This window comes from Paramacrobiotus metropolitanus, unplaced genomic scaffold (genome assembly GCF_019649055.1).
Source record: "Paramacrobiotus metropolitanus isolate TYO unplaced genomic scaffold, Prichtersi_v1.0 Parri_scaffold0000023, whole genome shotgun sequence".
Classification (NCBI taxonomy): domain Eukaryota; kingdom Metazoa; phylum Tardigrada; class Eutardigrada; order Parachela; family Macrobiotidae; genus Paramacrobiotus; species Paramacrobiotus metropolitanus.
Genome location: NW_026570243.1, coordinates 815208 through 831144, shown reverse-complemented (window position 1 = coordinate 831144; position 15937 = coordinate 815208). Strand labels below are relative to the sequence as shown.

Below are 15937 nucleotides of genomic sequence, written 5' to 3'. Positions count from 1 at the left end.
AAATAAATCAAACATTTAATTTTTGCGATCAACATTTGAGTCAATAACCGGCACTGCACCGCAGAAGGGTTATAAATTTTGAAATACAAACACCTTTTCACCTCACACTTCTTAAAACATTTCGTACTACAAGACCGTTTTCAGCGCTTTGTAAATAAAACTTTAAACCACAAAAATAACGGAATGTTACAGCTGCCATAACATCAAAAACACAACAACGGGCGGTCAGAAAGAAGATCAATTTCATTTGGATGGAATTTTTTAACGGGTTGGTTCCTATTTCATTTTCTTCCGAATCATTTCGTGGGCCGAAAAAGTCAATGAGTCCAAGATTCCGGCAACAGTAAACGTTCCTCCGACAATAGCACAAATCTGAAAACAAAGAAAAAATTCAATGTTTGTACAGATACGTCATACAGAATAATTCGGCTATGCCGAAAATTCAAAAAAACAACCAAATTCAATTTTCGAAAGGCTTAATTAAAGAGACTAAAATCCGAAAACCAGATATACAACAGTAACAATACACACAACATTTCAATTTATTTCATTTCAATACCTACTTCTATTGTATTTGATGTTTGCTCAGTAGCGACAACGATACAAAAGAGAATCACACATTATAATTTGCGACTGCTCCAGTACTTAAATCGACAGTCATATCATGAATATGGCCGTAACGAAGACGAATGAGGTAATTTACAGTAGATACCAACTGTAACAATTATAAACAATATTCTGTAATTATTAACAAATCGGAATTCTCCTATGTGCACTATACCGTGGGAAAAACAGCAAGAGCATTAAAATTTGTTCCACATACGTACGTTACACAAACGCAAGTGCATCGCAACAAATTTCTAAACGGCAATATTTGAAATGGTGAAACCACTGTGGTGATACGAATAAGTAAACCATCAGTAAATTCAGCTCCCAATATGCAATAAATTAAATAACCCAATCCTTGCTACATAAGAATTAACAGAAAAACCGAGCGGTACAAATTTCCATGACATACTTCCGGTCAATCACTCAAATACTTTCATGGAAAGCGATAAAAAACAGCGACAGTAAAACTACAGAGTAAAGATAGACTACAAATTTTTCAAGAAATAAGCGATTCACAATTCAAACAATACGGGTGACTTTTTACCATGGGAAATTGTGAGCAGAAACTAGAAAGCCTAGCAAGTTCTAATCAAGCAGACGAGCCTGCCTTATGAGAATTCTAATTTATAATTGTACTGTTTCATTAAGGGTTAACAGGAAGTTTTGTAGCAACGTATCAAAATTAATCCGAACATAGTGACAACATACCGTGGTAAGGAAAGCGTAAAACGGAGGCCGCTTCTCGTGATATTTCACCTGTAGCAGTTGCAAATATCAAAATAATGGTAAATCATAATGATACCATCTACAGAGTACAGACTGTAACACCATGAGAAGCAGCATAAACAAATTCTTCCGTAGATGATTCCGTAGCCCGTACCGTTATCGGAGTCAGATCATATCGGAACCACACGGCCGGGATCATCTGTCCGTACGTGGGATAACTTTATGGGCATACGTATACTGATAGGCCGCAATCACACTTCCATGCAGATCTTCATACAGTGTTGGCACAATTTTTATGACATATTCGTGATTATTCGTGGCTGCAACACAAAAAAATTGTGGATTTATTGATTTTAAATTTGTGGATCTCGAGCTTATTTCTCGTAAGTAAAACATTCGTATCTGTAGTCAGTACATACTGCTGCGCACAATGTTTTTCATAAATCTTCGTACGAGTGCACAAGTTTGTCGCTGCATTATGTTAGTTTAGTCCAAACCAAAATATATTACCGACACCACTAAGGTCAAGTTTTCGGATATAGCCGAAAGTTTTGCAGAGCCATAAGTTTTCGTAATTCAGTGAGGTATAAGAAGCTCGCACAACGGATTGATTTATAAAACGCTGTTCCAAATATTTAATTTTAAAGCAGTACAACTTACGATCGTCGTTGGCGTGCATAACACTGGTTATTGGGTTGTAACTTCCAGGTACGTTCTTGCCCTACAACAACCAAGTTGCATCACTTCATCCAAGATGATATTATGGATTTATTTGAACAAATAATTTGAGTATAGGAGCAGAAGGAAACTAAGAGTTTTAGCATTTCGCTCGGCAGATATTTACTGTGACTTAGTCGGGAAGTAAACGCACCCTGGGCGGTGCGCACACAGTTGACTAATCTGTGAGGTAAGAGCGGTAATTATCATTACAAGAAATACTGTAACTCACGTTCAACGAATGCCCGAACGTTAGTTCATGGACAATATGCTGAAAATTGGGAATATCTTGATGTCCAGTTCCATGGCCTGCGGCATGCGTAGATACGTGAAAGTTTCCCGGCACCTGTTGAATCACAATGTATTGTATGCTGCGTCGCGCATGTGGTGATATTAAACCATCACTCAGGTTGTTCCACTGACCGCGACTGACGCACTCGTACCTTATTTATTGAAAAGTTGGTTTCAAACCGGCATCCACTGCCATCCGGAAACGGTATCTTCTGCGTTTCGGCATTGTATCCCACTTCGTGCCTTCCCAAGTCGTCCTGCAGGGATACTACAGTTAATTTTGTCAAAATACAGGCGCACATATCGCCGTATGAAAGGAAAATGTGTTGCACTCACCTGAATATCCAAACCGACCACTGAAAAAAGAAAAATAACAATTCAGCAAGGGAACTTTGTAATCTTGTTGTGCTCAATACTACCACACAACGGTGCCGCACGCATTATTGACGTACATTTATATGCAGCGTAAAATAATGCTAACTGTTAAGGCTTTCAAGAGCGCCAAAAGATACAAAAATATTAAGCTCTGCGAAAAGTCACAGAGTTAAAAGATCCAACTTGTGAGCAGATAATAATTATTAGGAATAAGTTTATTATCAGTTCAGTAGCTGCACAGATACATACATGGAACGCCAAAATACAAACATAAGTCATACCGTATCTCATTTTCTGCAAATTCTAAACTGCATTTTTACGAGTACGACGCAACATCGGCTAATACTCAACACCGAAAGTGAAAAACTTTGTTCTTGCGAATGCGTAATTTTATCTATTCTAATGTTAAACGAAACCCAATAACCCGGAAAATAAATCAGAGTGAAATTCACTCAAGCTTGACAGAATTTAATGTGAGCGGAACCATGCACGATGCAAAAAATGAGTCAAGATGACCAAGGCCGTCAAAATAGCTGGAAGAAATAATAAACATCAGTATTTTCTTGTTCTGAAACACAGATCTGTAAAAACTCAGAAAAAGGTAACACCTACGCATACTTGTACTGCAGATTGTGACCAAAAGTGAAACACCAAAATATTATTCATATAAAATACTCCAAATTATTTTTACAACCAAGACTTATAAAAGTTTGCGCCATTAGCTTAACTACTCGTAACTCAATTTTGTTATGAATAAAATATTCAACTGGCAAATGATAGGAAAATTATTTGATCCCTTATCACATTACAAATGCGGACTCTAAGGTTTACCCGATCAATCAGACAAATAGTGGAGTCAAACAAACCATTACCGCAACTGCACAAGACCGTAATCTTATCAAATTTCATTTCCCAGTGTCAATGACTGTCAAGTGAAATCAAAGCCTCTTACGTTCGCATTTCAGATGTGGCAGCGAGATATTCAGTCGCACTGGTATCCTGTCATGGTGCTGATTCGGATCGTCCACAAACAATTCGCTATCTCTGCAATCCCAAAATAAGTTTTCATCCCGTCCATTTAACTTCCGTGCAGAATCCATGCGAAAAAAACCGGGACTTACATCTGAGGAACGATAAACATGAGAAATTCCGACAGAAGCAAAAATATTATAAAAAGCACGCATAGCACGGATATCACGGCTCCTGTATAGGTGGGTTGCGTGAGATCTTTGGGGACTTTTCGGTAGATATCCAATCTGCAAGGGAAAGCGCTGAGAATCGGGATTTGTCCATTCAGTTGCAGGCGATACTTGCCTGCGCACATCAAAAGGCATTTTGCAGGATGAGTGAGCGATGTGCCAACAGATCGGAAAAGCAGGTGCAAAAGCGTCGCAGTTGGGAGTATCACAGCAGTGACAACAGTACGTTTATAAAAATAATTTAATTTTTGAGTAAAAAAAGTACGCGCACGAATGTTCAGAAAAATGGTTCCGGGATGGGAGGGATGAATATCACTTATCACAGTTTTTACTTTTCATCTGGGAAGTAAACAACCTGTTAAAAAAAACCAAAAAACAAGTTGCCACGAATACCGGCCAGATGTGTGTTGAGTCGGTCGACCGAACAGCGGACGGAAATGCCAGTTCCATCAGTTCGGTATTGCTTCCATTGGTAACCCTTATAAAGTGAATGGAATGGAATTCACGCTGACTTATTGGAGCTTCCGCTGGGCGCTCTGCGCTCCTAAACTAAAGCAGAAAAGCAAAACTCAAAAGACCAAGAGCAGTACTGCAGAAAAATTCAAAAACGTTTTAAATTTAACCAGTTTTTCTTTTGGAGAGTTTTCTGTAGTTTTTGATAGTCTTTTCTCTTCTGCCTGCTTCTTCGGCATTTTCACGAGATAGGACACATATCTGGAAAGGGTGTTTGTAACTGCTGCGGTGCAGCACTTGATGGCTCGTTGATGATTGAAACGCTGCCAGAATGACGATCGGAACGTTCACTGATGATGATCGCGTTCAGTTAGATCGTCTGGAGATCGAGAACTTCAAATCCTACAAAGGGAATGTTACGATCGGACCGCTTAAATCATTCACAGCCGTCATCGGCCCGAATGGCTCGGGTATGCTGCCAGCTATTTTTGTGCTAGGCAGTCGTATCCAGCAGTTGGAAAACCATCCACTGTGTTGGTTGATTTTTGCAGGAAAAAGCAACTTTATGGATGCCATCAGCTTTGTCTTTGGAGAACAAGCCCGTAGCCTTCGTGTTAAAAAACTGAATGTAAGCAGTAAGCGAGATCTTCGTTGACATCATCCTTTCGAAGAATTACTGAAGTGTGGTTGCGATTTGTTTTTGATTGGGCTTCCTAACGCATGTGTTGGTGATTATGCTAAGAATCAGAAAATGAACGGCTCGTTCTTATTTCCTGCAGGAATTGGTTCACGGATCCAACGTCAACGATCCCGCGGCTAAAACCTGTTCAGTCACGGCTGTTTTGCGGATCGGCGAGGAAGATGAGAAGCGCTTTCAGCGAACGGTTCGCGTTTCTGCGGGAACAGACGCCACTTCTGAATATCGCATCGATGGCAAGGTTAGCTACTGTTTCAAATTTTGCTCGTTTTTCAGGTTATTTCTGTTTATCATCATGCATCATATTTGAATGCCCACAACGGGATTATTCGATTTGTTTTAAAACTTTAAGGTTTTGCAATTGAAAATCTTCTTGTTTTTCCGTATGCTGAATGATTGCACGAATTATGGTACTTACTGTTAATTGAGTTCATTAAATTCGAGTATTAATTAAATACAGATAATTAAAGTGAGTATGAATTTTAAAATAATACAAGTATGTATTGTTTCCTACTTTGCATTAAATTTTTGTTGCCTATTTTTTTTAAGAGTGTGAGCAACAAGCAGTACATTGAGTCCCTGGAGGAGTACAACATCGTTATCAAGCCGCGGAACTTTTTGGTCTTCCAAGGCCAAGTGGAGCTGATCGCCACGATGGATCCCAAGCAGCGCACACAGCTGATTGAGAAGATTAGTGGCTCCGGCGATCTCAAAGATGACTACGAGCGCCTGGCTAAAGAGCAGGAAGCCGCTCAGGAAGAAATGCGCAAGGCGTTCAACAACAAAAAGGAAGTGGCTGTCGAAGAAAAGGAAGCGAAAGAGGAGAAGAAGCTTGCCGATGATTACGACAAACGCTTGAAGGAACTGGTAAGTGCACTTTCGTTGCACAGTTTCATTTGTTTTAAATCGCATAAGAATTTTGACATGCTGAATATGTGCTATTAGCCTGTTTCTTAAGTAAATTATTGCAATGATAATTAAATTTCAGTCTTTGCTCTTAATTTCTGAAATGATGAACTTTGCTTCCGATCTCTCGCTGTTTTTTACTGCAAGAGTAACGTTCTATCGGCAATTTCTAACTGCTAGTAGGGTTAGGTCGAGTAATTCGGTGAATGCGTAAGGACTCGTAAATTGATTGTCTGAAATAACTGTTTCCTGAAGCAGTCAGCGCGATACATTACGCGCAGAAAATAACACCTCTTCTTTCTGATGCGCTACTACAATTTTCTTCATGTTTTTAGCAAAAAGAACGATCGACGCTGCAACAGTTTGAGATCTACCACAAGGAGCGTGAAATGGACGACATTAAGAAAGAAGTTCGTCGACAGAAACAAGCGGCAGACGCACTGGAAGATGAGCGTAAAGAAATGGAGGACCGATTGAAGAAAGCCAAGGGAAAGGCTGGGGAGAAGAACAAACAGTTGAATAAACTGGACCAGGAAATTCGTAATGCGGTAATTTCTTTCATTCGGCACATAGCGGAGTATGCTCTTAGATGCTTCACAGCTTCTTATTCTTCTTATTTTCTGTAGGAAGGTGAGGTGTCTAAAGCCAAGCCCAACCTCATCGCATTAAAGGCTAAGATTGAACATCTCCAGCAGAAGGATAGTGCGGATGTGTAAGCAGCTATCGGATGGCAATATTAAACAGTTCATGGTTGTTTATCCATTTCTTTTGGCAACTTATAGACGGATGCTGGAAACCCTGATTTCGAATCGCGATCAAGCAGCAGCAGATGTGAGTACTTACTACACCGAAAACAATGTTACTGTCGAAATATCAAGTTATCAACAGCAATAAGAACTAAAAAGGCAGTGATGTACAAAGAACGATGACATTTTTTTGGGAAATTGAGAACGTTTTAGCTTTTTCATTTCATCGCTCTATCGCGAAATTATTGCACCGTAATTTGTCCTTTGAGTGTTAAAAATGTATTGTAAATAGATCAATGCGTTGCTTTGATAACGATTGGCAATCCTGCACTATTCAGAGACTGTGGGTTATGCCGTTGCACTACACTGAATATTAGAATTTAACTGATGGGATGTTGTTCGGGTGTTTGTAGTCTGATTAGTTTTGTTTCGGTGGCAAATGGTTAGTGTTTAATTTACAGATTGCTCGATTGGAAGAAGAAATTCATGATGTCAAACAAGCCAAAGAAGACTTCCAAGAGTCAGTTTCCTCTCAGACTCAAGAATCACAGCATCTAACCCAGTTGTCACCGGCACAGGTTTGTGGTGCTTTGTACTGCTTTGCTCATTTGAGGGACAATTTAGTGATTTCATCGTTGGCTTTCAGTTAAACGAGTATCACCGTTTAAAACAAGAGGTAGCGCGCCAGATGAAGGATCGCAGTCAAGAGATGGAACTCTTGCGGCAAACGTATCGTAAAGACCAAGAAAGTTATAAGAACGAACAGCACGCCTTGGAGGAGTGCAACAATGAACTTAAGCGGAAACGCAAAGAGAAAACGGACGCTGCGGGACGAATGCAGCGGCTGCAGACCCATATCCAGTAATGTTCATCTTCTGGCAGTTTTAACAACTTCAAACTTTTCGAGTCTTTGAAATTTTTCTTTTAATACATACGTTACATGGACATACTTACTTCTTAATATACTTCGCATACGTTACATAGCGCTGCCTTCTTAATTCTGGCGCAGAACATCGAACAGTGCGGTTTCTCGAATCTATATTTGCTAATCTGGGCTTAAAAAATAATCAAGTTGAGATCGATAGGAAATGGTGTAGTTCAGCTGTAAGTAATTGATAAAGAAACGTATTTCTAGGGATTCTGAAGAGAATCGGGATAAACTGAAAGCAGACATCGACGAGCTTAAGGAGTCCACGGAAAATATTGAGCCGCGAATGATTGAAATTCAGGAGCGTTTACAGAATATTGCGCAGAAGCTGGCGGAGTTCCGCGTGGACGAACGGGAAACAGCGCGCAAAGCTAAGAAAGAGGAATTGATCAATAAACTTCGCCAACTTTATGGTGACGAAGTGGTAGGTTGTCCGGTTGACAGACTGCCTATAGTCCTACGGTTATGAACAAGAGCATTTCTTGGTAGATTGGTCGACTTGTGGATCTGTGCCATCACTCCCATGAACGCTATCAATTGGCTGTGACCAAGATCCTCGGCAAGTACATGAATGCCATTGTTGTCACCACCCGGCAGATCGCCACGCAGTGTATCGCTTACATGAAACAGCAAGAAATCGAACCCGAGCAGTTTCTGCCGCTGGATAATTTGGAGATTAAACCAATCGCTGAACATTTGCGGTATGTACAGCTAGACTTTTTTTGTGTTTTTAACCATTCGTTTTTTTGACGGCTTTTGCTCTTGTGATATCCATTTATTGGTAATGCCATGCACTTGAAATTGTCCAACTGGCATTGCTTTGCTAATCTTTGTAGTGTTAGCGATTACTTACGGTTAATTTGTGAATTTTTGTACAAATGGTTAAAATTATCAGAGGCTTTCTTAGGTTGGGGTTCTTATAAACCGGTTGGTTGTGGAAAGGTTTTTGAAAAAAAATAGTTTGCGTCGCTCGTAAATTCTGGTTTTGCAGGTCAAAAGATCCCGATCGGCTGAAGCTGGTGATCGATGTTATCCAAGTGACACATCATGACAAACAAAGCGTCATGAAGGCCTTGAAATTCGCCTGCAGCAGTAGTCTGACTTGTCAGGATGCCAAATATGCCCGGGAATTGGCATACAGTAGGGATCGGTACCAGGTGGTCACCTGGACAGGGACGTTGTTTGATAAGAGCGGAATTATTTCCGGTGGAGCTGCGTAAGCTGAAATGGAACTTTTTGTCGCTAAGTTACCTACTTCTGCCAGACGCTCACTGAACAAATCCGAATTAAAAAATTTGCTTTTTTGTTTCTAAATCCAAGAAACTAATTTTTGTATACAACAAAAATAGGGCGTGGTTTTTTGCAGAGATTTAGAGACTTGATATGAATTGTTACCAATCACGATGATCTTTTTTAGTGAACTGAAGGCACGTGCTAAGCGTTGGGATGAGAAAGAGCTAAATAAGTTGCGAACTGAACAAACCAAGCTGACCGACGAACTGCGCGCTTTAATGGTGAAACAACGGAAAGAAGCGGAGATTCGTGAAATGGAACCCAGATTGAAGGGAATGTCTGCGCGTTTGAAGTATGCTCAGAAGGAAATGGAAGAGCTAGAACAGCAACAAGAAACTCTGGGCCAAAACATCGAACAGTTGGAAGCTAAGGCGGCAACTCTTGCGGTATATACTAACGATGAATAGATTATTTTAGATGCTTTGACTTTAGATACTGTCGGTTCGCTGGAAATCATATTACGAGTATTTCTGTCACATTATTTATGTATAACAAATGAGTTAAAACATTTTATTTTGTGAAAAATACGGTTTAACGGATGAAGGCGAAACTTTTCTAGAATTTTCGAAACTTGAAAGTACTTGGTTTAATTGCTTGTTAGAAGAGTCTTTATTTCTAGGATCGAGTAAAGGCGGCACAGAAAAAAGTGCTGGCTTCCGAGAAAAAGAAGAACGACCTCCAGGCACAGCTTAATACACTGGAGGACGATATTTTTGCTGAATTCTGTCAGGATGTTGGGGTACCAAACATCCGGTACGGAGGGCAACATAATTACCCCATTTTACTGCATTTGCTAATTTTTTCTTGTTGTAGGCGTTACGAAGAACGAGAGGAAAGTGAACGACAGCAGCGCACTGATCGCGTATTTGAATTTGATCAGCAGATCAACAAACTCAACCAGAAGCTGATCTTTGAAAAGCAGCAGCTGCAAAAGTTAACCGGTATATTTTGCTATAACAGCTTGCTAATACTCTGTTGCGACAAATAAACACAATATAAATATATTGTAGATAAAGTTGAGAAGTGTGAAAAGGGTCTGGAAAAACTCCGTAAGGATCTTGACGCCGCTCAAGAGGACGAAAAGGCCAAAGAAAAGGTTACTTTGTATATTGGCCCTGAAATCTTCTGGTTGTTCAGTTCGTGTTGCTGTTTTGTAGATTGTGGAAGCAGCGGAAAAAGTGCTGGAAGATCTAAAGGAGCAGCGAAACGATATCAAAAAAGAAGCCGACGAGCGGGAGTCGGAGGCGGATGAATTGAAGAAAGAGTTCGCATCCATCACCAAGAAACATCAGACGGTGACACGGCAGATTGCTGCTGAAGAAACCAAACGTGAGCAGCTACGCTTGGAACGGCGCGCCATCTTGCAGCACTGCAAGGTAGGTTTTGACTTATGAACTAGACTGAACGCGAGAGTGTGTGGCTTTTTTAATATTTTGTCGGGCCGAATGTTCTGAGATTCTTTAATAAATGCACCGTTTAGTATTGTGGTGCTGTTTCAAAAATAGTTCGTTATAGAGAAGATTTCTAATCTTAGTTCAAGATGTAGGAACTGTAGCAGTTTAAGCATTTTCGTTATGTTTGACTAGCTATTATTTCTACATTTGCGGTACGCTAGGATTTTTTCTTCGACGGCTTGTTAAGTACATGTTTCTTTATACTGTTTTGGAAAGCATTTGCTGTGCATCAATTGCATGTAAGGAATTTCATTAATTACTTTTTGTCATTGGAATCTTGACAGTTTCGTTTCCTGCCTACAGTTGATTTCAGTCTCACTGCACTACGATGTCACATGTATGCACTGTTTGTACAGATGCACAATATCACCTTACCATTTGAGCGCGGTTCCATGGAAGACATCAACGTCGCCGTGGTGACTGCCACCCAGGACGCCTCCATGGAGCAGGCCAGCCAGGAGTCCATTAATACGCAGAGTTTCGAAGACCGTGAAGCCAACATTAAAATCGACTATAGTGGTCTTCCGGAGCGCCTTAAACGGGTATAGTATAAATCTACCCCTGGACGCCTTGGATTTCCAGTGTTGGATAAAATTTTTTGTTGCAGCAATTTGACGCAGCGGAACACCGTCGCGAAGTGGAGCGGATGCAGAGAATCATCAAGGAAGCCGAAGCAGAAATGGACAAATTGGCACTGCCCAAGGCTAACGCGTCGGAGCGACTGGGTGAGATCAAAACCAAAGTGCGCCAGTTCACTCATGAGCTGGATGAAGCACGGGAACGGGTGGTGAACGTCAACAATCAGTTTGATGAAGTGAAGCGGGAGCGGTATAAGAAATTCACCGAATGTTTGGACACTATTGCAAATAGTATTGATCAGATCTACAAGGTATGGAGTGGTAGCTTTGGAGATAACCGCCATTACAGATGGTGTAATAGTAGTTTAAAAAAGCAATAGCAACCCGATTACCAAAAAGCAAGCTCAGTTACACTATTTTAGCAATGAAAAGTGATGCTTTTACGTAATATGCTTTGAGTTGATGGTGTCATACGTGCAATTCACTGTGCCATTGTGCCTTAGAACGGTTAAATGCCCCAGTACTACAATTGCTCGCAGGCGCACTATAAGCTTTGCGTTTCTGCTGCAAAACTGTACTACAAATGAGAATTTGATTAAGTACTGTACTGTACGTTAATCGTAAAGTCACCCAACAGACAACAGAGAATCCGATCAAAGTGTAGTAGAAGTATATTAAGTGAGCCAACTAATTTAAACAATAAAAGTGTGCTAATAGTCAGCTAGTTTGCTGTGTTTAATTTTTTCCACTTTGAGGAGATAATTTGGACTTTCGTCGCTCTTGGAATAGTTCAGTGGGGTTGCGTTCGTTTGTACTTTTTCCCCAGAAAATACTTTTTTGGCTTGTAAAATTATCCATTTTTTCATTTGTGCGAATTTTTGTAGGAGCTGGTGGATGAGAAAAGCGCTCAAGCTTTCCTAAATGCCGATAATCAAGAATCGCCCTTCAGCGGTGGAGTGAACCTGAGTCTGGTGGTGCCGGGAAAGAATTACCGCACTATTGAAAGCCTTTCCGGTGGCGAGAAGACTCTGGCGTCTTTGTCACTGCTTTTCGCTATTCACGCGTAAGCTTGCCAGTGCTCCGACCACAGTTTTATTTTAACAGTCACAAGATGAGAATGGACTTTTTTGTAAATTTACCGTATTTTTGCAGCGCACATCCGTCACCCTTCTTCATCATGGACGAAATTGACGCCGCACTGGACAACGCCAATATTGGACGAGTGGCGCAGTTCATGAGGAAGAAATCCCGCGATGAATTTCAGATCATCATTATTTCCCTTAAGGAGGAAATGTACCAGCACGTGGACGCACTAGTCGGCATTTATCCGGAGGTAAACGAATGGTTTTTATAGTGATAGTGGTAGTGCTGTAATCGTAGTGCAGTGATATCGCAAGCGGGCCTTCTGGAGTTATGGTGAAAACGTTATAATTTAGATGAAATTTAGTGAGGCGATTTTAGAATACCCTTTGCATACTTTTTCGCCTAACTGGTATAGTTCTTTTGCTTTAGTTTATCTAATGAAATTAGAGTTGTAACCAATTAATCAACTGATTATGACAAATTGGAGCGCAAGTGAAATATACTCGTATAATCGAATATTGAAATTTTGTCATTAGTTTTCTGACATTTTTAACATTCGCTCATTTCTGACTGGCTGCCGAAGCGTTTAACCTACGGAAGATTTCTTGCAACTTCTTTTTTCTCGCTACAGTAACCGCTTTCACAAAACGCAGATCTAGTAAAGGCGATTCTTCCATTAAATTAAATGATGAATTTCTTGAGAAATTTCTAACCTGAAGAACGAAGTGCTCTTTGCCTTTTAATTTTTACTCTTCTACATTGATATTTGTAGTTCCGCAGCTTTTTGACAGTTGTTTACTGTACTTGCAGCCTGGAGACGTATGCATAAGCCGGAATATGACACTGGATCTCAATCAGTACGACCGTGTTCCCAAATCGAAGAAGTAAACGCCATTTTGTTCTTTGTTTTATTTAATTTTAAATGTACAGTGCAGCACAAATGCAGTGTTATGATACAAATGCTGCTTTTTCCCTTGTCCTGTTTTGAATTTTACTTGTTGGGAGTGAAAACTGATTTACCCTAGTTGTCAAATTTGTAAGTTTCCAAGTTGTATAAAGTTGAGCGTACAGGCTGTACAGCCTACCGTAGTTGACAAATGAAAGCGCTGAGAATTATGAATAAATCGCTTCACCGAAGAATTTTACTAAATCTATGGGATTATTTTCATTACATTCAAACCTGCTAGAAATATTTTATAAAACTATGTGAAACCCCAACTGCGTATGATAACACACTAGAAGTATAAATCAGCGCTTACACAGCGTCAATTTTATTAATAAATTTTTATCGATCAGAATTGATTTTTTACCAAATGTAGCAAACGCGGCAGGAAAGAAATTAGTACCGTTTTGGAAAAATTATTAAACTACCAAATTACCGCGCGATTACAATTAAAAGAAAACGTTTTTGTCAGAAGGCATGGGCCATTAGGTGCGCAGGCGAATGACAAGAAATAGAGTAATTGGGATCTTCCAGTTTATTCAGCTAGCAGTCCCGGACTAAAATAATTGTAAGCCATAGAACTTTGCCAGTTGTAGTTTAATTTATTGACATTATGGCCGTCTTTGGCTGGTTGGCAAGTGCAAAGTGGTCTCCCAATAAGTGTCCAAGCAGTCCTAATTGTCAGGTTAAGGACACTGCACTTTGCGTTTTTTAGAAATATGGTATGTGTATTTGAGCAATTTGGCCGGTGCGGGGCAGTGTTGACACAGGAGTCGAATGGCTGGCCGTCCTCGTGGCTGGACTGGATTATCCCGGCTGAACTGACACACTGATCAGGGCATTATCGCACCTGAACGACGCGAACACGGACACGGGCCACGGCTGTGCAAATTTACCCTTTAATCAATATACACCACGGATGACCACGATTATGCGCAACTCCCGACAGACAACACACCGTTTACATCCAGACAAACTCCTACCAGTCTCGTGTGGCTGACACGTCGCATACTTCAGCGGATTTTAGGGACGTATAGGGACTCGTATATCTCCTGACCACCATTAATATTAAGTCACCTACCAAAGCCATTTGCAGTCCAAAATAAATCTGATTGCTTCGTTTGATATTTTTTAAAATGTTACCCTACTTTAACATCTTTGGAGCAACTGCGTATACGTCTGATGTTATATGTATACACGGGTTTTTTTCGCACGGGATCGACTATAACAAAAATTGACCGGTATGCCATGCTAGGACGGTGTTTCCTTGTTTCGATTTTCTATGTTTTCCTTGTAAAGAAAATTTAGTGTGGGTAAAAGATGGAACAATTCCCTACTGGAAAAAAAACAAGACGGTACTCGATCTACTGACATATTTCTTAGACTACCAGTGTTTTGAATGCTCTCTGGTTAGCATATAGTTATGGAATGAAGATCGAACTTGAAAGCAACCACTGCACTACATTTTCAGACTAAATTTCAACACATTTTGTTCGAGATAGGCTTCATGTTGTACTCTTACACCAGCCACAGGAAGATTCCATAGCATCTTCTACACTCCAAAAATATATTTACTACAAAGTCTGAAAGTCAATTTCGTAGTTGAACTGTCTCTGAGCACATCATCTACTTTATGAGTGATAAAGCTACTCGTATTCGAAAATCTCGCGGTTAACTGAATAATAATACAGTAATTAAGTACTGTACTGTAAACTATCCCAGTAATTATGAGGGGACATACTTACGACTGTTCGTGTGGCATGCATGATTATGATGCGAAGTATATTTCTTAGCGAGCGCTAGAATTAATCCCAGTGCATTACCGATTAAATTAATTATTCACACTAATATATTGTAAGTATAAGTTCATTAAGTTCCAGTTGCAATTGCATGTGTAAACGGTTCTTAAACAGCAAAACTATAGCAAATCTTAACAAAAAAACTAAAGGTTAGAACGTCAACATCTCAATAGCAGACTAAGCAGTTAGTTATATATTTATGATAATAAAATATAATGCAGTAAACAAAATGAAGCACTGCGTTCGCTGAGTAATCCTATACGAGTATGTATGGGCCAGCATGGCCAGTGGTCATGCACTTGGTATTATTTAGTCCACAATAATTCTTCCACCTAAGGCCATCTCTCCAATTAAACAGTGGCCAAATTAACTAGCTCCATCCCCTGACAATACCCACTTCACACCCGCACACATACTGTACACACCAGCTCCAACTGCTACAATCCGTACACATCATATCGCTCTTGAAAATTATTAGCATTCTCGCGTCCATTGTACAAGGGACATACTCCAGAATTATTGTTTTACACTTTTATTATATTCGCCCGTCGCACGTGTGTACATGTGCGCTCCCAGTGAGCATGCTGGTTTCTTTTTAGCCGGATTTTGCATACATATATATTTTCTGATCCGGCAAACGCAGTATAACTGCAGCACCACCTGGCACATATGTACTCCAACGGAGATATCCCCTCAGAATCAAGAGGTCCTCATGGGCCGGCGCATTCAATGCTTCATTAGGATGTACGAGGGGTATACGAGTGCAGGGGAATATATCGGCGCTTTCATCAAGCCAAGAGCTTTGATTAGGAGTTTATGTAAAGAAAACGACAGATTTCCCCCCTCTCCACCGCCCCATTCAGTCGGATTATTGACGGTTTTGAAACAAAAGCCCACTGTCATGTATAGATGGCCCGCACCCTTTTTTTCTCAAAAGAGAAAATGTTTGTGAGGTCATGCAAAGGTCGTTCTGCGCAAAAGGCATTCAGTAACGGTACAACTTGTCTCTGATGTATTCCAACTTATACAATATGAAAAACAGAAGTTTCGGTTGAAAAATCGGTGAGCGAATATTTTGCAGAACTTGTTTTATGAATAATATTTCTGAGGCAAACTCAAAACGCTTTGGTGTGGCTGGAT

At 40.2% G+C, this 15937-nt stretch overlaps 2 protein-coding genes across 2 annotated transcripts; one reads left to right on the top strand and one right to left on the bottom strand.

Annotated features, from left to right (window-relative positions):
- Positions 1–6: 6 nt before the first annotated feature.
- LOC129587103 (endoplasmic reticulum-Golgi intermediate compartment protein 1-like) lies at positions 7–4263 on the bottom strand. Its single transcript, XM_055480695.1, is given in 11 exon segments — positions 7–372; positions 1318–1365; positions 1490–1554; positions 1557–1655; positions 1996–2056; positions 2285–2398; positions 2496–2600; positions 2680–2699; positions 3671–3762; positions 3840–3974; positions 4033–4263. Coding segments are annotated over 11 exon segments (855 nt in total). The 5' UTR covers positions 4053–4263; the 3' UTR covers positions 7–276.
- A 222-nt stretch (positions 4264–4485) lies between these two features.
- On the top strand, positions 4486–13132 carry LOC129586987 (structural maintenance of chromosomes protein 1A-like). Its single transcript, XM_055480563.1, has 22 exons — positions 4486–4840; positions 4922–4998; positions 5150–5308; positions 5617–5934; positions 6309–6521; positions 6600–6685; positions 6756–6804; positions 7181–7297; positions 7366–7580; positions 7855–8071; positions 8137–8348; positions 8639–8863; positions 9065–9326; positions 9560–9693; positions 9754–9881; positions 9951–10036; positions 10098–10316; positions 10751–10936; positions 11002–11283; positions 11857–12035; positions 12125–12305; positions 12866–13132. Exons 1-22 carry the CDS (start codon positions 4702–4704, stop codon positions 12941–12943), a joined length of 3762 nt encoding a protein of 1253 aa, XP_055336538.1. The 5' UTR covers positions 4486–4701; the 3' UTR covers positions 12944–13132.
- Positions 13133–15937: the final 2805 nt, after the last annotated feature.